Source organism: Crinia signifera, chromosome 1 (genome assembly GCF_055691185.1).
Source record: "Crinia signifera chromosome 1, ASM5569118v1, whole genome shotgun sequence".
NCBI lineage: Eukaryota > Metazoa > Chordata > Amphibia > Anura > Myobatrachidae > Crinia > Crinia signifera.
Genome location: NC_139217.1, coordinates 185704415 through 185727769, shown reverse-complemented (window position 1 = coordinate 185727769; position 23355 = coordinate 185704415). Strand labels below are relative to the sequence as shown.

Here is a 23355-nt window from a genome sequence, read left to right as displayed (position 1 = left end):
ACTAATAACTCAGAGTACACACTGGAGGGGGGACAACTCAGGTAAATTAGAGCCAATTTGTAAAGGGGCCTCCAAATTGCCTCTTTTTCCTCCCAGTACAGGTACAGACTGTCTGACATGCCTACTTGGATTCAGTCACCAATGTAATACTCCACCATTTCTCAATGGTGACAGCATCATATGCAGTGACAGTAGACAAGTCAGAAATTGTTGGCAGGTCCTTCAGTCTGGACCAGATGTTCAAATTCACTCCTGTCTGCCCTGCATCACTGCCAGCTGGTTGGTTAGGAAATCTGAATTGTTTCCTCACAGACCTAGTTGCAGTAGGAAATGAAGGGGGAGCTGTTTCCATATCCAGTCCACTTCAGGTCACATCACTGCAGACTTGTGTATGCCGGAAACAGGCACAACATACTGGAGGCTTTATACCGAGCATCGAGCATGTGGCCATAATGTAGTTGTCTGATTTTAACAGATTGACCACCTTCGAATTCTGGCAAAGCAAATGAAGAGCTTCATTCACAAGTCCAACATACTTAGTGGAATTGCTCCTTTTTTTGCTACTCCTTCACTTTATCCAGCTGCTTCTGCAAAAGTCTGATGAGCGGAATGACCTGTCTCAAGCTGGCAGTGTCTGAACTGATTTCACATGTGGTGAGTTCTAAGGGTTGGAGAACATTGCACAACATGGAAATCATTCTCAACTGCACTTGAGTCCCCGCTTCTGTGCCTATGTCGTAGCTGGCTGTGTAGGCTTGAATGGCCTTTATAGCATATAGAGGGTTGAGTTCAACCGCATCGCTGCCTCTTGTTTAAGGTGCAAATGTGGCCCACAATTTTGAGGGCCGCCGCAAGCATCTCCTGCACGCCCCTGTCATTTTTCAAGAAATGAAGCACCACCAAATATTTGTGTGAGCAAAACATGGGACGTGCTGGAATTTGCCCAGAAGTAATGCCCGCACAATATTGGTGGCGTTGTCAGATACCACAAATCCCCTGGAGAGTCTAATTGGTGTAAGCCGAGCAGGTCACCCCCTCAGTGATACAGTAGATCAGGTCACCCCACGCCATGTCATTTTTCCACTAAGACACGTCTTCTCACTACCCCCTCCAGGACTGGAGTGAAAATGGCGCAGAGCCGCCCGGACTTGTATAGGGTCCGGATATTGAGAGAATCCGACACCAGGATGATGACATTTTGCCGTGTTCTGGGGTCCAAATATGTCGGGAACAACCGAGCCCCACTCGGATTCCAGCCCCGGATCGCGCAGTTCGGTAGCATTTGGATCTCCAAGGTCCGAATGCACTAATCCCTACTCACAAGCTTTAGTACATGGTACATACTGGCATCTGCTTAGTTGGCATACAGTACGGTAACTTTATACTGCAACACAGAAAATAAATGGAAACGATTCAGTATGATGCCAAATACTGAGTACGGTGTAACAATACACATGATTTACTGCTGTAAGAGAGTAAAATAACATTGTAACGGGAATCCGCATAGCTTGGACAACACACATTAAAAGTGTGCCCTATCAAGTGAAAATAAGTAACCGTGACCACCAGGAAAGAGACTTCTGTACATTGAACACTGCACTAGCTGAAAATGTGATATGGGCAACTCTTAGAATTAAAGCTAAATAGAAAAAAAGAGAACGCAATGGGCATACTGAGCTTAAGTGATTCTGTCTTGGCAAGCAGCTATTGCACCTGTCAGCACTCACCACCTTGGAGAGACCTTAGGCACACTGAAGATTAAACATGTCTAGGAACATAAATCATTCTTTTACCTTGCTATAATCATTATTCTGTACTTACTGTGTGCTTTACCGCAAGGTACATGAATGAGACTATGCCAAGATTCTGATAATTTTATGATCAGCAATGGTTTTTTTCACTGCACTGCAAACTTTAGTATTATAATATGCATTTACTATCATGAAGTCACTCATTTACAAAGTAATTTAATTTTCCTAAATACAATGTATTGCAATAAAGAGTACATCTGTAGATGGCATCAGAACTGCATGTGATAATAAAGACAAGCATTGCATGCACAAGCATTAAATACAGGTTGAGCATCTCTTATCTGAAAGGCTAGGGATAGAAAACATATTTAATAAGGGTCCCCAACGTCCACGGCAACCCTGAGGGACAAGTTGGACCTGATTGACCCTGAACTTCCACAGCAGCTTCCCTGAGTGCTACATGTGATTTGTCACTTGATGTGCAATGTGTACAGATAGGAGGTCGTAGGGAAGGGGTGGGGAATCTTTTTTGTGCCAAGGGCCCTTTGGAAGAATACTTCGGGGGCCATATGTAAAAATTTCTCTTACAAATTGTCCTGCTGCAGCCCTCCCACGCTCCAGCGGCTGCCGCTGAATAGGACTGACAGTCTACGGCTGCTGTTGATTTAAGAGTAATCTCACAAAAACTACCGACCTCTAGCGAGAATTCCCCTGTACTTGAATCCCAGCAAAGCCGCTGGGCATTCAAGCGGGATACTCAGACCGGCTACCCCCCACCCCCCCCCCCCCCGGGCCTGAGGTTCCCCACCCCTGTCATAGGGGACGCCAAGAATGCTAGGAGGGGTTGAAATAAAAAACCTGGAGTCATTTTTAAATCTCAGCATTTTCACTTGTGGAAGCTCCCACAAAGTCAATGCCCAGTGGTGTAATTAAAGAGAGTGCAGGGGATGCAGCTGCTATGGGGCCCAGTGGCTCAGGGGGCTCGAGGCCCCAGCAAGCTATCCCCTGCACCCTCTAAAAAAAAATTCCTCATTTTATATTTCTAATATTTACCCGGAATTACGTTGCGCACAGCCGAACTTACACGGAGGGAGAGGGGAGGAGGGAACCGTCTTCTGCTGCAGATTCTGCTGCAGATTACGTCAGTGGCCCTTATTCTGCTTGGTGCGGCCGGAGCCGCATATGCGGCTCCGACCGTGCAGGCGAATCCCCGCCTTCCATACGGATCGCCACGGCCGTCCGTACGCGGACATGTGGCGGTCCGCATGAAAATGGCGGGGGATACGCCTCCACCATCTTGGAGCAGCCCCCTGCATTCGATGGTCGCCGACCATCGAAGGCAGGGCCGCACGCTCCACCAGCTCCCGCACCCATAGACCTCACGGACACTTGTCCGTGTGAAAGCATGTATGGGGGCGGGCAGCTGACATCCGGCGATGTCAGATGCCCGCCCCCAACACATGCGTCACAGCCTCATTACCATGCGTACGTCCCGCGTTTGCATGGGAACGCCCATGAAACGCGGGGCGTATGCATAGGGAAATGAGGCTAAGTAGCCCCTCACGCCCCTATCCACCCCCTTTGCGGCGGTAAAAAAAAATGTGCGGCGATTTCGCCTGCACATGCGCAGAGTGCCCTCTGCACATGCGCAGAGCGAAAACATCGGCGGAACGGCCGCAAGCGGCCGTTACCGCTTAGATCAGAATAAGGGCCAGTGTGTGTAGCTGAGCCTGCAGTAGCGGAGCCGGGGCTGCCACTGTATCAGTCAGTGTCCGTCATCCAAGCAGCCCTGGCTACGCTACTGCAGGCTCATCTACACTGACAGAATCTGCAGAAGACGCAGCTCCCTCCTCCCGCCTCCCTCCCCGTACACTGTCATGTAGCCAGCCCTGTGCAGCAGTGCAGACAACTGTCTGTATCCCCATTAAACAAAGCAGATGTTCTTGATGCGGCTTCCTCCTTTCGTCTACCTCCATGTAAGTACAATGCGTCTGTGTGGGACATAAATCCGCCGATTATTACAAATAAAAAGTGAGTAAACATTTTATTAGAGGGTGCAGGGGATAGTCTGCTGGAGCCTCAGCCCCCCAAGTCACACCCTTTATTATTATGCCACTGCCCATCACTGCCGTGTTCACTGCCCCAATAACTACAGTACTATCATTACGCCATCACTGCTGTTATTACTGCCCCTATCACTAGCCCCGTCACTGCCACTATTACTACCCCTGTTACTACAACCATCACTGCCCCTATTACTATCCCCCATCACACTCCATTCCTTAGTTCCGGACTGGTATATGGACCTGCGACTGTGTGTGCCTGATCCATCTGACTGTTAGCAGCTTTGCCTTATTGGGGATGTTATCTCATGCTGTTTTTAAAGTCTACTCTTTGTAAGTGCGGACTTGTATTAAATTCTCTTTTTAACAAAGGATAATTTGCACTATATTGTTCCTCTATTCCACCCACTCACATAAATTGTGAGATATGGGGGCTATCATTTCAGGTCACAAAGCCTGCCTATTGAATCATTTAATTAAGGAACCAGTTGGAAACAAATGGTGATATCTGTTTTAACTTATTTCTCTGCTCTATGAGGTTATACATTGAGCGGTTTGTGTGAAACACCTCCTTTTGTATCTATACCCCATCACAGTCAATATTACTGCCACTATCACTACCTCCATCACTTCCCCTATCACAGCCGCTATCACTGCTGCCATCACTAACCCTGTCACTGCCCTTATCATTGCTGTTATGACTACCCCTATCACTGCCGCTATTACTACCCCCATTACTGTCACTATCACTGCCACCATCACTACCCCTGTCACTACCCCTGCCACAACCCCATCACTTCCACAATCAATCCACAATCACTGCCACCATCACTGCTGCTATTTGCTACCATCAATACCTCTGTCACTGCCCCTAATACTACTGCTATTATTGCCCCTATGTAGCCATGTAGTATATATATATATATGTATATATATATATACTGTATGTATACACAAATCTAAATATTAGTACTGTATAACTGACACCTCCATGTTCACCCTCCACTGTCACGCCTCGCCACCTATATGCTGTTCTGACACCCATCACCTCAATCTGCAATCCTCCCCAAAAGCGCCTGGAGTGACATCTATTTTTTTCAAAATATATATATATATATATATATATTCTTGCGTTCACAGATTACAATTATGGTGTATATCTTATACATATTTTTTATGTTTTTTTATGGCTGTTACTAAATAAGCATGTATCTGTTTAGAATGTCAATAGACGTAGTCATTAAACAGTTAAAACTCCGGCTGTAGGAGAGGCGTATCTAATGAGCAACACCCCTCCTGCAACAGGGTATTCAGAGGTTACTGACCAACGCCAGGCCAGCCCTCTGACGAAGTCCTAGTCACGAAACGCGTTGGAGCGTGGCCTGGCGACGGAAGAAATTGTGAGTGTAACCGCTCCGACATTACTGCGCTGTGGCAGACTTCATATGCTGATATCACTTGCGGTTGTGGTAACCGCTATTTGCGGTACGTTTTATTCATTCCAGTGTATCCTGAAATTGATTTTTAAAGAATAAACTTTTTATCAAATGATGCTTTGGCACCATGGAATGCTCCTCTGCATGTGTGCAGCCCTCCCGTGGCCATCTTTTTGTTGGGATAAAATGGGTAGCGGCAGTGTTTCTATTTAAAGGTACAGAATGGCCGGGCAGTCTAATGGGTGGTCTGGTGCACCCCCGGACCACCCCTTAGATTTGAGAAGAACATAAATGCTGTAAGGACTCTGGAGGGTACCGCCAAACCCGACCCCTAACTCTATTGTCTCACCTCGTGGTTGATGGACACATGTGGTGCTAGGCTTCACCAATAACAGCCGCGTTCGACGGAGCTGGTTATGCCGGCTCAGCCCTCTATGCCGCATGGTCTTATGTGGGACAACGTGTCCACCAAGGCGAGAAGAGTGCAAGAGGAAAAGCTAACTAAAGGGACACAAAGGATGAAGAAACTTTTTTTAGGTATATAAGTGAAAGGAGAAAAACAAAAAGTGGAATAATTAGACTGAAGACAGAGAGTGGAAGTTTTCTTGAGGGGGACAATGTAATAGCAGATAATATTAATAATTATTTCTGCTCAGTATTCACTGCTGAAAGAGAGGGGAAGGGGCCACAGTTAAGTTGCAAGTATAGTCAGAAAACTGAGGGAGAGACAAGTACATTTACAGAGGAGAAAGTCCTCACAGAACTCTCAAAACTGAAAGTGGATAAATCAATGGGGCCAGATGGGATACATCCAAGTATACTAAAAGAGCTTAAAGGGGAGCTGGTAAAACCAATAACAGAATTATTCAACCAGTCACTAGCTACTGGATTAATCCCAGAGGACTGGAAAACAGTGAATGTAGTCCCACTGCACAAAAGTGGAAGCAAGGAAGAGGTAAGCAACTATCGACCAGTGAGCCTTACATCAGTAGTAGGGAAATTGATGGAAACACTCTTAAAACAAAGAGTTGTAGAATATCTCAAAACCAGCAATTTACAGGATCCAAAACAGCATGGGTTTACTGGGGGAAGATCATGTCAAACAAATCTTATTGACTTTTTTGACTGGGTGACTAAAGTAATAGATCAAGGTGGGGCTGTAGATGTAGCTTATCTAGACTTTAGTAAAGCTTTTGACACTGTCCCACATCGCAGACTGTTAAATAAACTTGAAAGCTTGGGATTGGATTCTAAGATAGTTGAATGGATAAGAGCGTGGTTGCAGGACAGAAAACAGAGAGTTGTAGTAAACGGAGTACAGTCAAAGGAGGGAAAGGTTACAAGTGGAGTACCCCAGGGATCTGTACTTGGACCGGTGCTTTTTAATATCTTTATTGGTGATATTGCAAATGGAATTGAGGGTAAAATGTGCCTTTTTGCAGATGACACAAAGGTATGCAACAGGGTAGACACACCAGGAGGGGTAAAACAAATGATTGAGGATCTAGGCAGATTAGAGAAATGGTCAAGAGAATGGCAACTACAGTTTAATGCCAAAAAATGCAAAATAATGCACTTGGGTCTCAGAAATCCAAAGACTCAATATAGTATAAATGGCACTATAATGGAAACTACAGAGGAAGAGAGGGATCTAGGTGTCACTATTTCAGGGGACTTAAAAGAAGGTAGGCAATGTAACAAAGCAATGAAGAAAGCAAGTCAGATGCTTGGTTGCATAGGGAGAGGTATCAGCAGTAGAAAGAAAGAAGTAATAATGCCACTGTATAGGTCATTGGTACGACCTCACCTAGAGTATTGTGTTCAGTTCTGGAGGCCATATCTCCAGAAGGATATAAATACATTAGAGACTGTACAAAGAAGAGCAACTAAAATGGTGCATGGCCTACATCACAAAACGTACCAGGAAAGACTAAAAGATCTTAATATGTATACTTTAGAGCAGAGAAGGGAAAGGGGGGACATGATAGAAACTTTCAAATATATCAAGGGCTTTAACAAGGTACAGGTGGGAGACATTCTTCACAGGAAGAGGAGCAACAGAACACGAGGACATGCACTGAAACTAGAGGGAGGAAGATTCAGGGGAAATGTGAGGAAGAATTTTTTCACAGAAAGAGTAGTAGATAAGTGGAATAGCCTCCCAACAGAAATGGTAGACGCAAATACAGTAGTACAATTTAAACATGCTTGGGATAAGCATATTGATATCCTTACAAAAAAATAAGGATCAAATATGGTTTGAGGTAACATGTTTAAAAAAAGGGGCAGACTAGATGGGCCAAGTGGTTCTTATCTGCCGTCAAATTCTATGTTTCTATGTTTCTATCTCCAACTACAGCAGCACAGGCACTGAAACCAAAGGACTGGGGAACTCTGACAGGAACCAGGAACACACCACTGAGACACGTGCAAGGCAGGGTCCAGGACGCTCAGCAGGAGCGCTAGCTGGATTACACCGGACTGCAGCAGGATACCAACATGGCTGAGACAAGGCTAGCAAGAACTCCCCTAGGAAATAGGAGCTCAGACCAACAGACTAGCACACAGGACAAGGAACTAGGGACTATAACTGGCTATGTAGTATAGGTGAGAATGCCTTATGAAGGCCTCAGGTAATCAATGCAGCTGTGCACAATCAATCCCAGCAGGCCTAACAAGGTCAGACTTGTGCATACATTAATTCACAGGAGATTGGGCTGTAATGGCACAGACTCACCACTGGAGGCCACCAGAGTCGATTTCCAACACAGACTGAAATTACCCCATGACAGACAAGACAGATGTGAGTCATAAATGATGACTCCTAACAAATGCACAAGCCAGTCGCACTGTGAAGATAAAGGTTAAGTATGTTGCTGCAACCCTCTCTTATAGTGTCTGATACTTTAATGTTTATACATCTTGAGGGGTGTGCTACCAAGGGACATTGATTAGATACACCAGAAGAGGATACAGAAAAAGAATGTCTCTGTGTGGTGCACCCAAAAGAAAACACACATGAAATATAACCTTTATTCAATGACTAGTTAAAATGTAGCAAAATAAAAGACACAAAACATACAAGGTAAGGACATGGACATGTGAATTAAAAAGTATGGGTGAGATTTAATAAGATGAGAGATTCAGAAAGTGAGAGATTTGGGAAGAAATCTCCAGTTTTTTTAAAGCGGCAATCATTTACATGGCAAAACCTGTTTGATTTTTGCAGTTTAAATGATCGACGCTTTAAAAAAACTGGATATTTCTTCCCAAATCTCTCACTTTCCGAATCTCTCAACCTATCAAATCTCACCCTATATCTCTATCCGTCCAAAGTGGAGCCCCAATGTTGTGTGTGCCTTATTTAAATGTTATTGCTTCATATGATCAAAATAGTGGTGCTGTTTCACTGGAGTATTATTACGTTTAAAACCGTGATGTCAAAGGTTACTGGGTATGTGGGAATAATCCTCCGTATGTAACCCAATAAATATACTTAATGGTAAACAGTTGTTAATAGTTACTCCAGATAGGTCAGGCCGTAATTCCCTAAATCTAATATATAGTGAAGGCAGTAGGTTCGTCCGTGTCACCAATCTAAATGGACGGAACTCGTGGCTGCCAGAACTTAATCCCATCCCGCTCACGCTGGGTGCAGACTGCAGTCTGATAACCAGCGCGCTGGCCGGGAAGCGGCACACGGGCGGTGTGGAGCCAGGAGTCGCCTGCCTCTCAGGGAAGATCGTGGTGTGTATATGAAAGCACTGTAGATCAGCCCGGCCACCGATACTTAGAGGTGCGTGGTGTTAGGCATCATACACTGCGCCTCTGATTGAACGGACTCTAAAACAGATCAAAATGCATTCAATGGGGAAGGGGACATGGGGCACACACACATTGTGTGATGGTCAGCTGCGCTATTACGCTTCTTCAGGACCAACCTGAGGGGCGCCTGGAAGCTCCTTAAGTACCTGCACCTCATGAATATGCATGAGATGTAAATCGTTCAGGTGTGCTTGTTAACACCTTCATATCCAGCATGTGTATTAGGCAAAATGCTGGAAAACTTTGAATCAAATATGATTTTATCAGGAATACAGTATGTTTCTTATAGTTGGATGGTTTTAGATTGTGAACTGATTTGTCATATTTGTGTGGGCACAAATATGAGAATTTATTGTCTATTTATAAATCATATATAAAATATGCATACAAATTTGTGTGTGTAAAATTCGGTACTTATGTATTATCTGGGCTGCCGATTTTTTGATTATATGCCTTAACTTAAGGCATACAATCAGATGCGATGCGATGCGATATCGCATCGCATCGCATACAACCATATCGCATGCGATGCGATGCGATGACCCGATTTTTCCTTAGGATTCAATGTTAAAATGGACTGAGTCCATTTTAACATGGAATGCAATGGGAAAAAGGGGTCCTTTTCATACCCCTACTATCCAAGTGGGCATGGAGTTGGATATAAACCTGTGGCGAGCGTAGCGAGCCACCGAGCCCGAAGTGTGGCGTCCATTTTAACATTGAATCCTATGGAAAAATCGGGTCCATCGCATCGCATGCGATATGGTCGGATGCGATGCGATGGACCCGATTTCAAAATCGGCAGCCCAGTTAATACATAAGTACCTAAAATTCTTATATACAGGGGAAGAACATGTGTTTTATATACATTTGTTATATTTGTAACAGGTGTACATGTGAAAATAAATTGTTATGTAATATACAACAGTCCTAATAAAATATTATGGTACATAAAAAATTTATTTTTCGAAATGTACAGAAGGTGTCAGTGATATGGTTGTGAATAAAAAGATATAATATATAAAGAATCAATATGATATATATTAAGAATAAAAATACGATGATGTACATATCAGTGAAATATTCATTTCCTGAAAAGGTACAAAGAATAGTATGTGAACGTGATGATGTGTAGTGGTGATGTATTTATAATGAAATGTATAAAATATACCACGAAATAATGGAATTTTAAAAATAGGTAATTCTAGTGGTGTATAATGTATTTGTAATAGGATGCAGGCCAACGTGATCCATCGGTGAGTCTACTCACACTTCGTCAGAGGGTCCTAGTGACGAAACGCGTGGGAGCGTGGCCTGGCGGCGATCGAGTTCAGCGAGTTCAGCAAGTGAGTGTAACCGCTTCAACGAAGTGCTGTTTGTCACAGACTACAAATCCATGCTGATATCATCTGCGGTTGTGTGAACCGCCGCTCGCGGTACGTTTTACCCACTCCTTTTATATCCAGTTTGGATTCAATAAAACTTTTCTATCAAGTGATCTCTGCACTATGGAGCGCCTCTCTTATCTGTTGTTATATATGTTATATATACATATATATATATATATACCTTGAAAAAGAGGCCCAGTAGCCTCGAAACGTCGGTCTATGTGACATCTTTTTTACTAAAGATTTTTCCACATTTAAATCCGTGAGTGCCGCCCTCTTCTTTTCTACTTTATATATATATATATATATATATATATATATATATATATATACGGTTTTTGTAGATGCTCGGCACTCTCCCAAATGAAGTAAATGATGCGGTGCCCGCTGAACCCAAATAGGGAAGAATATACACATAGACCTGCGGCACTCGTCACTCGAAATAACGACAGGAGGCAAAGCTCGATACCATCAACGTTTCAATCAGAAGATTTTCCTCAGGATTTTCCTCAGGAGTACGACAACGTTTCATTGCTCTTTATTGAGCAATTTCCTCAGGTCATGACCTGAGGAAATTGCTCAATAAAGAGCAATGAAACGTTGTCGTACTCATGACTGACTAAGAGCCTTTTTTCAAAGCCGTTTTGGAGTGCTACTTCCACCCCCCAAAAACCTTCTATTGCTTCATTGAAGTGGGCACCCAGCGCAGCAGGAGTTTCCATACAGGGAGAGCCGGATCCCCACCTGTACCTATATATATATATATATATATATATATGTGTGTGAGTGTGTGTAGTACAGAGGTGTGACACTCATAGCTTGGCGATAGAAAGAAGTAGCAGACAACGTGGTATCAATCAATGCCCATAGTGGTCAACCTAAACACTGTTGCCCTAATGGTCCACACCTTTCCAGATGGTGGCCTTTATTCATGAAACACATTTCTAACCAATGTCTAAAGTTTTGCATCACTCGGTGTGTCATTCCCGGGGTTATCGCGGCAGTTTCCTGACAATCTTGCCATAGTCTGTAGATACATGTTATTCACAAGGAAGGCTGATTAGCTATTTCTCCATCTTTCTTTAGAGAGACCTGTTAATGATTTCCAATGTGTAACAATAAGTACTGGTAATTTATTTAATTATATTGATATTCTTCTTGCGCAGGAAAATTATGATGTCCTAGCCTATGATTTACTGTAACAACATGTGATTCTTTATGATGGTTGTATGTAATCCCAGTAATTAAGCTTCCGGAATGCTTTGGCCTGTAAACATGAAATTGTCATGTCACAGCAATGTTCAATATAGCACATTTAAAAGAGTACATCGTTGTCAGCATGTGTTTATAGATACAAAGGTTGACTTTAAACACTTTTTTATACATAAAATGATCTTTTACACAGAAACAAAGAACTCTCTGTGTACATGATCCTTCGCACATCTACAATGCCATATGTATATTTATTTGCTCATACCTCCCAATTGTCCCAATTACAGCTGGAGAATCCCACTAATTGGACACTGTCCCCCGTTGGGGGGCAGAGAAGGTGGTGATCACTGAATAGATGCCATGCCATGTAGCAGTGCAGGGAAGGGTGTCATTGTCTGCCCAGCTGCTCGAGGAGTGCTGCACGCCCCCAAAGTGATGACTACTGGGGATGCGAGGCCCAGCGCAACTCCACCCAAGGACCGCTCAAGACCCTGCCTCCTTTCAGCCATGCCTACTGTCCCAGGTCTTCTCCTGCAAAAGTTGGGTGATATGATTTGCTCCCTCTAAATATTTGACTCTTTAAAGTCATAAATGGTGACTTATTTTTATTCTGGGAGTAGAAATATGAGCAGGTTGGCTTGTGGGTTGTAATTCTTCCAAACACTTGGGTTTGGGAGGCATTAGCCTGTTTTCACGTGTATATTTATTTCATATAAAATCAGTTTAATATCAGTGCAGCACATTTTATTATTTTAGAATAAACACAAGAGGGTTGTTAGAAGGAAAAGTAATATTAGACTCCTGCCACTTTTATCTATACAACAATGATCAAACTGGAGTGGAAGATGTACCAACCAATCAGCTTCCAAATGTCACTTTTTTAAACCAATCATGTAAAATGGCAGTTAAATCTTATTGGCTGGTAATTTATCTCTGTCTCAATCTCTCTCTCACTCTCTCTCTCTCTCTCTCTCTCTCGCTCTCTCTATGTGGCAGATATACAATATTAAGCCTGGAAAAGAGATAAACTGGAGATAAAGTGAAAGGAGATAAAGCACAAGCCAATGAACTGTTTGATATATGACAGTTGGGAGTTGATTGGCTAGTGTATTATCTCATGACATTAAGTTTGGTACATCTCACCCAGAGTCTGTTAGGAGCTGCCTAGGTACTGCATATAGACTATATATGGCTAATATTTGGATGGAACTGTCAATCTGAACCACTGTATTGCAGGTTTCATGGCAATATTTCAGAATAGGGAAAAGTTATAGTTACATCCTGCATAAAGAAACAGCTGCTGAACCATTACGACTATCTATCCACTAAAATAATGAGGCATGACACGTTTTGAATGCAAATACTAATCTTAGTTACCAAGATCAAAGAGAATCCTAGGTTTATTGGTCACACTAAGGTTACACCCAATGGCATTTAATATTAATGTCTTAAACCTAGTAAAAACTGTAGTAAAAAATATCACACACATTTTCATTCAATACATTTCACATCATTTCCATCGTCTTTCAAGAGTTCAGATAACCATACAAGGTAACAGCAAGTGGGCTATACACTGAATTACATACATAAAGCAAGTCAGACGTAGAGAAAGGGCAGTGACAGATTAGCGTGATCTACAGCAGATGGGGCAGATATGGGCAAATGATGTGCACATATGCCTTTACATACTTCATCATCAATGTTTTACTTAACAACTTGACCAGGCCTTAACCAACTTACGATCATTATTCAGCGGCAACATATGAATAAACGGCTGCCAGGATGCTGGCGGTCAGAATACCAACGCCAGCATCTGATGGAGGTAATCTTGATAGGGATCAGGTAAGTATACTTACCTTCCCACTGCCCCCTCTAAACCTTAACCTCCCTTCTAGCCGCCTAACCCTCTTCCCCACCCACAGCCTAACCCTAACCATCCCCACTAGTGCCTAAACCTCAACCCATAGCCCACCACCTAAATATAGCCCACCTCCCCCTCAGCCAAAACTTAACCCTCCCTTGTAAGTGCCTAATACTTCCTCCTCGTAGCCTTATCCTAAAAACTGTGACAGTTTTATCTGCTTTAGATTACATTCTTGTACCTACTGTAGGTAAACTATTGGTCAGGAAATATATTACAGTCAATGTGAGTCTGTGCCGCTTTATTTAGCATATCTAACCCCACCAGGCCTGGGGAAGGGGTTCTACTATGTGGGAACAGCATAGCATTCAACCTACAGGAGATGAGAGCATACCAGTTCCCCAATTCAGCTGCAACTACTTGGACACAAAACAAAGTCTACATTCCCCATGAAGCATCAGGAGGAGTCTCAGAAACAGGAAAAATTTGCAATCCACGAACACAGAAGATTGGGTTTGTATCAAGGAAAGTCTCCAGGTCGTATACAGGCAGTGGCGTCACAAGTGGACAGGGGGGTGCATAATGGGTGACACCTTTTCTGCAGAAAATTAGGTATGTACTACATATTCTTTTTCTATAACCAATGAATTTTTGACTCTTAAGGTACACTCAACCAGCCAATCACTGCCTAGGTACATGGAAGGACAGCAGTTGTCTAGCCAGGATCCATGGTTACTCTTTTTTCTACATTTTAACTGTGTCACGGGGTGACTGCATCTGCTGCCCGCTGTCAAGCTGACCCGACCCAAGGCTCTCAATGAATGGCCCTAGGAGTTCTAAATATCAACGCTTGGTCAAATGTGTACAAAATATGTAGAATAAAACCTGTTTGTACCTTGTAATGGACTGGGCTTCATGCTAGATACATCTTCTTCATGTGTACATGGATGGGACAAGACAAGATATAAGAGAGTAGGGCAGGCATCACCAAAGTTTGTATCTGTAATTTCATTTCCATAATTAACCAAGATTTCTTCACTGGAAAAGCACTAAAGAAAAGAGGGGGTGAAAGAATATTATTGTGACATATATTTTACCATTTACAGAGCTAGCAACACTTCATTGATTAAATTAATAATATATAGAATTTAGTGTTCAATTCAGAATATGTAGTGAAGGCACATCTATATTGTACACAGGGCCCCATTTAATTACAATAATATGCTTATTATCACTTGTTACTAACTCTACAGACTGTGTTACAACAAATTACAGGGCTTCTGGTTTGATAAGGCGAGAGGTACTCAGTAGGGCACTCACCACTACCGCTCCCTGCACCCTCACTGCCTATGCAACATTACTTGGTCCTCTACTACCCAGCTGCCATGCCAGGTGAAGCGTTGGGTGGTGCCCAGCATGGTGCTGGACTCTGAGATGGATGTAGCCTTCCCAGCTTCTAAGAAAACAGAGCTGGACCCTGCTGGTGCATAGAAGATATTCCAGTCCTCTGACACTCCCCTCTCAATAGTCGATTAATTTTACTATGGGCCCTTTGCTCATTACATAGCAGTCATAACCTTATCAGGAGAATCTCTGATAAGGTTATGGTATAAACGTTTGAAAGCCAAGAGGTTGACAGTGTCTAGTGGTAACAAAAATGGTGGACATGGACTGCGGTTGTGTGGTACGTTTTACCCACTCCTTTTATATCCAGTTTGGATTCAATAAAACTTTTCTATCAAGTGATCTCTGCACTATGGAGCGCCTCTCTTATCTGTTGTTATATATGCTATATATACAGATATATATATATATATATATTCCACCTAAAACAAGGTATATATATATATATATCTTGAAAAAGAGGCCCAGTAGCCTCGAAACGTCGGTCTATGCGACACCTTTTTTACTAAAGATTTTTCCACATTTAAATCCGTGAGTGCCGCCCTCTTCTTTTCTACTTTATATATATAGAGAGAGAGAGAGAAGAAAATGGGTTCTCAGAGTGCGCCCTTTACACAGTGCAAATGTCTAAAACATTGTGTCCAATATACAACAATATAACTGTAATTTACAATAAAAAATAATTTTTGTTAAAAAGCGTCTTCCAAGTGATGATATAAGCCCAACGCGTTTCATCAACAGCTTGACTTCATCAGGGGCATTTGACAGCAGTACAGTACAGAGATTTTCACACTGTAAATTGTAACAGATCTGTGTCATACAATTATAATACATATAATAAAAGACATATACTATTAAAAAACATTTTAAGAAAAAAAGAAGAAAAGAAAAGGAGGTGTAGAACATGATGGGAATAGAGAACATGATGAGGAGAGGAGGATGGCGGAGGAGCCTTTCATTATAGAAACACCCAGGTATTAAAGGATTTATTTCTTCATTTGTGGTGAAGAATAGAGAAAAAAACTGAGATGACACTGGACTTAACCGTGAATAACCAATCACCACAATTAGGAACCATGATGGTCATACCCGAAAGAGTCCTTTTAGTACAACTCGTGTATAGCAGGCATTTTCATGTGGTATTTTATACCGGTAACTGTTTCAAACGAGATCTAAGACAAAAAAAGGTAGATCTATGCTATAGTATATTCGAATTTTCCCATGTGGAAGGAAAAAAGGCTAATGAAGATTACATACCACTAAGTGTTTTTGGGAGCGATCAGATGTGAGAAAGATGTCCACTTCTCATCTTAATCAAATACCCAGTAAATTCTGAGGGTTTAGTAGCCACAGGAGAAATGCAATAAACTTGATACCAGATAGAGTTTTTAGCTAAGAATATAAATGAAATAATCCCCATTTAAAATTACAGGCTTTCAGTTTATATGGCAGTGATTTTGCCCAAAAAAAGGTGGACTTCATTACTTACATAGTGGTGGTAGAACCGGATGTGGACTCCTGGACTCTACCACCACTATGTAAGTAATGAAGTCCACCTTTTTTGGGCAAAATCACTGCCATATAAACTGAAAGCCTGTAATTTTAAATGGGGATTATTTAATTTATATTCTTAGATAGAAACACTATCTGGTATCAAGTTTATTGCATTTCTCCTTTGGCTACTAAACCCTCAGAATTTACTGGGTATTTGATTAAGATGAGAAGTGGACATCTTTCTCACATCTGAATGCTCCCAAAAACACTTAGTGGTATGTAATCTTCATTAGCCTTTTTTCCTTCCACATGGGAAAATTCGAATATACTATAGCATAGATCTACCTTTTTTTGTCTTAGATCTCATTTGAAACAGTTACCGGTATAAAATACCTAAAACAGGAGATTGCAGTAAGATCCAAACTGCAAATTCAGACAGGAGATGACTGTTACAATTAATTGATACAATGTGGTAACAAATAAACACAATCCACAAGAATAACACAGAATATACCAGCCAAAACCTACAAATAAGCGCCAAACAACTATCTAAATATAATATGTGCAAATAAATAATAAATATATACATGTGAAACTTTGGTGGGAGAATCACTGAAAGAAGACCCCAATAAATCTGTGATTGAAAGCCGCAACAGGGCTCCAACTGCCGTTCCAGGCAGGGACCCTTAGTGCGGTGTTGAAACACACATCGAGGGAAACAGTGATAGACCCACCAAACAAACTGTGTAACCTCATAAATATTAAAATCAAAACTTAAAGGCTATAAATATAAGTAAAAACTATACACAGAGTTTCACAAAAAGAATTCTTTTTCCAAAACTCTTTATACTGAAACCCTGATATAATAACAACAAATGGGGGCAGATAGAACCTCTAAGATCTGAGGAGATGATACAACCCCAAACCCTGAGAGGACAAGAATAACCCAAACACACACCTATCTCTGAAATAAAGGAACACGCTGAACTAAAAGCCAATAACGTTGGTAATACTAAATATCAGCATATATTCCTATGTCAGATACACTTAAGCAGGTAGCTGGGCATAAGCCAATAATAGCAACAGTGCACCGACACAATAAGACCCAGGGAACACCTGTGATAAAATTACAACATTGAAAAAAACAAATTAAGTGCAGCAGACTACGGGCTCTGACATTCTTTTGTTTTAAACATTCTATTCTTCTACACCCTCTCATTTCATTTTCTTGTATGAGCACCATGTCTAAATGTAAACAATTTTAATTCTATATTTCACCTAGAAAACCCAATCCTCCTTTTTTTCCTATGAACATAAAGGAATAAAAACAAAGAGGAAATCTTTTAAAAAGCAAGTTTATTAAAAGTTAAATTTTATCGTATACTCATGATTACAATACAGTAACAGTAAAAATAAAACTTGATAGTGTGCACTCTAACAGCGTAACCTCTTTTCCTGGCACCACTCCTTGTGCTACCACAGTTTTCTGTATACCCTAAGTTACTTTGAGTGGCACCCCCGCAAATGAACTAAAAATAGCGGGCAACAAGGGTCTAAAAATAAAGTTATTGACGACCCATTAAGAGTGTGCAGACAAAGTCCCTACCCGTCCTTTCCCCATCATTTACTAACAGGGGGCTCCTCAGAGGTGCTGCCGTATTTCTGTACAAGCGCGGTAGAGGTACTTTGCTTCCATATATATATATATATATATATATATATTTTGGAGGAACCGCACTCAGTCCATGAGAGAGGGATACAGGGCGGTGCTCCACTTTAGAGGATTTTTGGATCCCAAACATAGAATTTGTAGAGAGGCAGGCACTCACCAACACTGAGAGTTTTGTGCAAAGGCAAAGTAGTCTTTATTCGTCACATCATAGGGACATCAAACAGGCATCGACGTTTCGACCCACAACAGGGGTCTTTGTCAAGATCATCAACATGGGTACACCAGACAAGATATCTTGTCTGGTGTACCCATGTTGATGATCTTGACAAAGACCCCTGTTGTGGGTCGAAACGTCGATGCCTGTTTGATGTCCCTATGATGTGACGAATAAAGACTACTTTGCTTTTGCACAAAACTCTCAGTGTTGGTGAGTGCCTGCCTCTCTACAAATTCTATATATATATATATATATATATATATATATATGTGTGTGTGTGTGTGTGAGTGTGTGTAGTACAGAGGTGTGACACTCATAGCTTGGCGATAGAAAGAAGTAGCAGACAACATGGTATCAATCAATGCCCATAGTGGTCAACCTAAACACTGTTGCCCTAATGGTCCACACCTTTCCAGATGGTGGCCTTTATTCATGAAACACATTTCTAACCAATGTCTAAAGTTTTGCATCACTCGGTGTGTCATTCCCGGGGTTATCGCGGCAGTTTCCTGACAATCTTGCCATAGTCTGTAGATACATGTTATTCACAAGGAAGGCTGATTAGCTATTTCTCCATCTTTCTTTAGAGAGACCTGTTAATGATTTCCATTGTGTAACAATAAGGACTGGTAATTTATTTAATTATATTGATATTCTTCTTGCGCAGGAAAATTATGATGTCCTAGCCTATGATTTACTGTAACAACATGTGATTCTTTATGATGGTTGTATGTAATCCCAGTAATTAAGCTTCCGGAATGCTTTGGCCTGTAAACATGAAATTGTCATGTCACAGCAATGTTCGATATAGCACATTTAAAAGAGTACATCGTTGTCAGCATGTGTTTATAGATACAAAGGTTGACTTTAAACACTTTTTTATACATAAAATGATCTTTTACACAGAAACAAAGAACTCTCTGTGTACATGATCCTTCGCACATCTACAATACCATATGTATATTTATTTGCTCATACCTCCCAATTGACTAATTGACACACTCTCCCCTGTCTATATCACTGTTTTTAATGGTTGTGTGCCTTTATCTGGCTACTATGTGTCAATACAGCTTATATTATATTTTAATTGTGCAGTGCTATATACAAAAAATAAATAAATAAATAAATAATATATAAATAAACAATAAGAAAAAAAAAGTGCATATACTTTGATTGCTTAATTATATAATTTCAATTATATTTCATTCAATTAATTGTGACATTGCTCCAATGTGGTGAAGCTATCCAGTAGGGCCAAATTTTTTCATATTTACTCATTATATTCCTATTTAAGTGCACAAAATTTTCACCTCTTACAGTGTAATTAACCAGTGCCTTCCAACTGTTGGTGTCTGGGCCTTTACTAGATATCCATGTTCTGGCCACTATCACCTTGGCCAGTTAACACATGTTGATTACATATAGTTTCTCCTCAGTTTTCATTCTACTGTTGCTCATTATACCAAGTATACAACATTTCGGGGTCAGAATTTCTTTAGCTATTCCTGTGTCTATTATTATCTGTATAATTTCCCCCTACCACTCGACATCCCCACAACAGATGTATAAATGTGCCTGTCTCGCTGTTGCATTTTGGGCAGATGTTTGATGTTCTGCCCGCAAACTTAACCATTCTGGTCATTGACAAGTATGACCTGTGGAAAACAAACAGTTGCACTTGTTGTGTTCGCAATGAGTTGGTGGCTTTCAATATGGATGACATGGCCATAGCCCACTCACTCTCCCCCAATGAGCCCACATCCTCCACCCATTTATCTCTTAATGCGTTCAATCCATCCCTAGTTTTAGCACGGTTGAGATTTTTATATAACCTTGACACTAGTTTGGCCTTTCCGCCAGTTTTTAGGGTTGCTTTTATTGAAGATTCTTCAAATACTGGGGGGGAATTGAGAAAGTGAGTCTCCAGGGCGGATCTTAGTTGTAGGTACCGGAAAAAATAAGTTTTTGGTACTCCGTACTCGTTCTTACTAATACCGTACAGAAATGTGCACCGCATTCACTCGGGAGATATGGGCGTATTATGGGCATCATTCGGAAGTACACAGGGGCGTAGTTTCAAAGTGGGCTAAACTGGGCGTAAACATGGGCGTACACGAGGGAATGCACTAATTATGGTAGGCGTGCATTCGGACAGAACACCGACTGCAAACGAACCAAAAGGCAAGAAATATGCGGTGTCCATATGCAAGTATTTCTTTGCGGACACCACTCGGTCATGCGCTAGGCATTCGGATCGCCCAATTAGTACGGCCGCACCTGAACCAATGTCACCTGAACACAATACAATCCACTCCTCTACTCATTACTCATTAATTACACTCTTTTCATTGCTTCAATTGGAAACCTTGCAGCCTAAATGGACCATTACAAAACACACAAATCTATGCTGAAAGCACGGCTGCATTTTTTACACACATTTACACTGCAAGCAATGGACAGAACTTGCTATCACTAATATAAATATACATGTCACTTTTACATTCACCAATAACACCACACATTTGGGGATCAAAATAAATATTTATATTTATTACACTTAGGGCAAACATAAAATTTTAAGAGCATGTTCTTTGGCACATGCCAAAAATTAAAGTTACCATAACAGGGGTGACAATGAATAAATAGCACTTCACATGATGTAAGGGTTAATGTCTGTAATGAATGTGGTAGTAATGTGTTTAAGTATCTATTAGGATTTAATTGATTCCAATTCCAAACAAACACTTTTTAATGAGGTTGCCTAATTGCATAAGTGGGTCATGTGACCGATTTCTGAGTTCAGATAATAGTGGTGAGCTTTGCGATAATACACTGCATCGATGCGTACGGGCAGGTTCCCGTCCGTTCTGACGCGGTAAGACAGTGCAGACGCTGTAAGACCGTGCAGAATATGTGTGTGTCCACCGCACACACAAGGTTTGGATGTCGTCCGTAAACGCCCTGTTCTTAAAGTGTGAGTCCGTCCGAATGCGGAGGACCGGTGGGCGTTCCTTCGTACCATGTCCGCACAGCGTGGCGTGCGGTCCGCTCCGAAAGAATTCTGAACGGACCGCACCAACCAGAATAACCTCCCTAGTTATCAAGCAGGTTCATAGAGTTGGTACCACTCCTGCATTATTTACAGATCACCCACAAGTGACACTATTTTGTTGCCTTAACTACCTTCACATGGTGGCTATATGGAAAACTTACAGGAAAATAAAATCTATTACCTTGGAAGGTCACAGGATATTTATTTCCCAGAATAATTCTGTGGAACAAATCTAAACAAGGAAGGCTTTTCCCTCTATTTGCGCTCACTTCATCATAGATGGCCATTTTATAAGCTATGATACTGACCTGTTGCATTGTTTAACTGTTTCTGCACTTTTATTTCTTATTTCTACTGCTGCATGTTTAAATGAATTATGGGCCATGCCTTTCTGAAGATTTTTTTTAAATAACCATTCTTTTATGTTCTAGATCAGGGGTGTCCAAACGTTTTGAGACGAGTGCCAGATTTGGTGAGGTGAAAATGTGGGGGGCCGACCATTCAGCCTGACATTCTTTGAATCATTAATCACATCAGAATGGTCCTCCACTCTGCCCCCATTCACTCTATGTCCCCCAGCCTGCCCCTTCACTGTATTTCCCCCAGCCTGCCCCCATTCACTGTATGTGCCCCAGCCTTCCCCTCCTTCACTGTATGTTCCCCATTCACTGTATGTTCCCCACTCTGCACCCATTCACTCTGTCCCACAGCCTGCCCCCTTCTCTTAATGTCCATCAGTGCCTCCATTCATTGTATGTCCCGAAGCCTGACCCTCCTTCACTGTATGACTGCCATTCACTGTATGACCCCCATTCACTATGTACCCCACTCTGCCTCCATTCACTGTATGTCCCCCAGGCTGCCCCTGCTCCCCCTTCTCTGAATGGCCATCACTGCCTCCATTCACTGTATGTCCCCCAGCCTGACCCTCCTTCACTGTATGTCCACCACTCTGACCCCTCCCTTCTCTGTATGTTTCACAGCCCCTTGTGTGAGCCAGAGGAAGGAGAGTCGGTACTTGTGGAGTATCACGGCTCCCACGACCTGCATCGTATGCAGATCGTATGCTAAAAATCGCATCGCATCGCATGCGATCAAATCGCATGCGATGCGATGCGATCGCACCCGATTTTGAACTGAAATGCATCAGAATGCATTGAAATGTGTATTAAACTAGTGAAATGCCCCCAAATGCCATTTTTCATAGTGCACCACCCCCACTATCAACGTCAACCCGAAGCGTGGCGAGCGCAGCGAGCCCGCGAGGGGCGGCGGTACGCGTCCTACGACCTTTTCATACCCCCACTATCCACGTCGGCGTGGAGTTGAGAATAGAATAGTGTGGCGAGCGCCGCGAGCCACCGAGCCCGAAGCGTGGCGAGCGGACGCGGATACCTGTGAAGCCCGCGAGGGGACGCGTATAGCTGTGAAGGTATCCGCGGCCCCTCGCCACGCTTCGGGCTCGGTGGCTCGTTGCGCTCGCCACACTATTCTATTCTCAACTCCACGCCGACGTGGATAGTGGGGGTATGAAACGGTCGTAGGACGCGTACCGCCGCCCCTCGCGGGCTCGCTGTGCTCGCCACGCTTCGGGTTGACGTTGATAGTGGGGGTGGTGCACTATGAAAAATGGCATTTGGGGGCATTTCACTAGTTTAATACACATTTCAATGCATTTTGATGCATTTCAGTGCAAAATTGGGTGCCATCGCATCGTATGCCATCGTATGGCATCCGATGCGATCGCATACGATTTTTGAGCAAAAATGCTCAAAAATCGGTAAAAATCGTATCGCATCGTATGCCATCGTATGCCACTACATATGGCATACGATGCCATACGATGGGAGCCGTGATACTCCACAAGTACCGGAGAGTCAAAGCAGGCACTGCAAGGACAGGAGATGCTTGGGCTCCAGCTGCTGCCCTCCTCCACACTGCATGTTACGGGAGCAAGCTTCCCCCTTGCTGCCCCCTTCC

General features: G+C 42.4%; 1 protein-coding gene across 1 annotated transcript in view; it reads right to left on the bottom strand.

The window, feature by feature from the left end:
* The window catches only part of SLC39A8 (solute carrier family 39 member 8), a 76817-nt gene that overhangs the window by 20288 nt on the left and 33174 nt on the right, over positions 1 to 23355 (bottom strand). The window contains exon 2 of the mRNA XM_083179022.1: positions 14432 to 14585. Within this exon, the coding sequence (XP_083035148.1) occupies positions 14432 to 14585 (154 nt within the window). The remainder of the gene's footprint in view (positions 1 to 14431; positions 14586 to 23355) is intronic.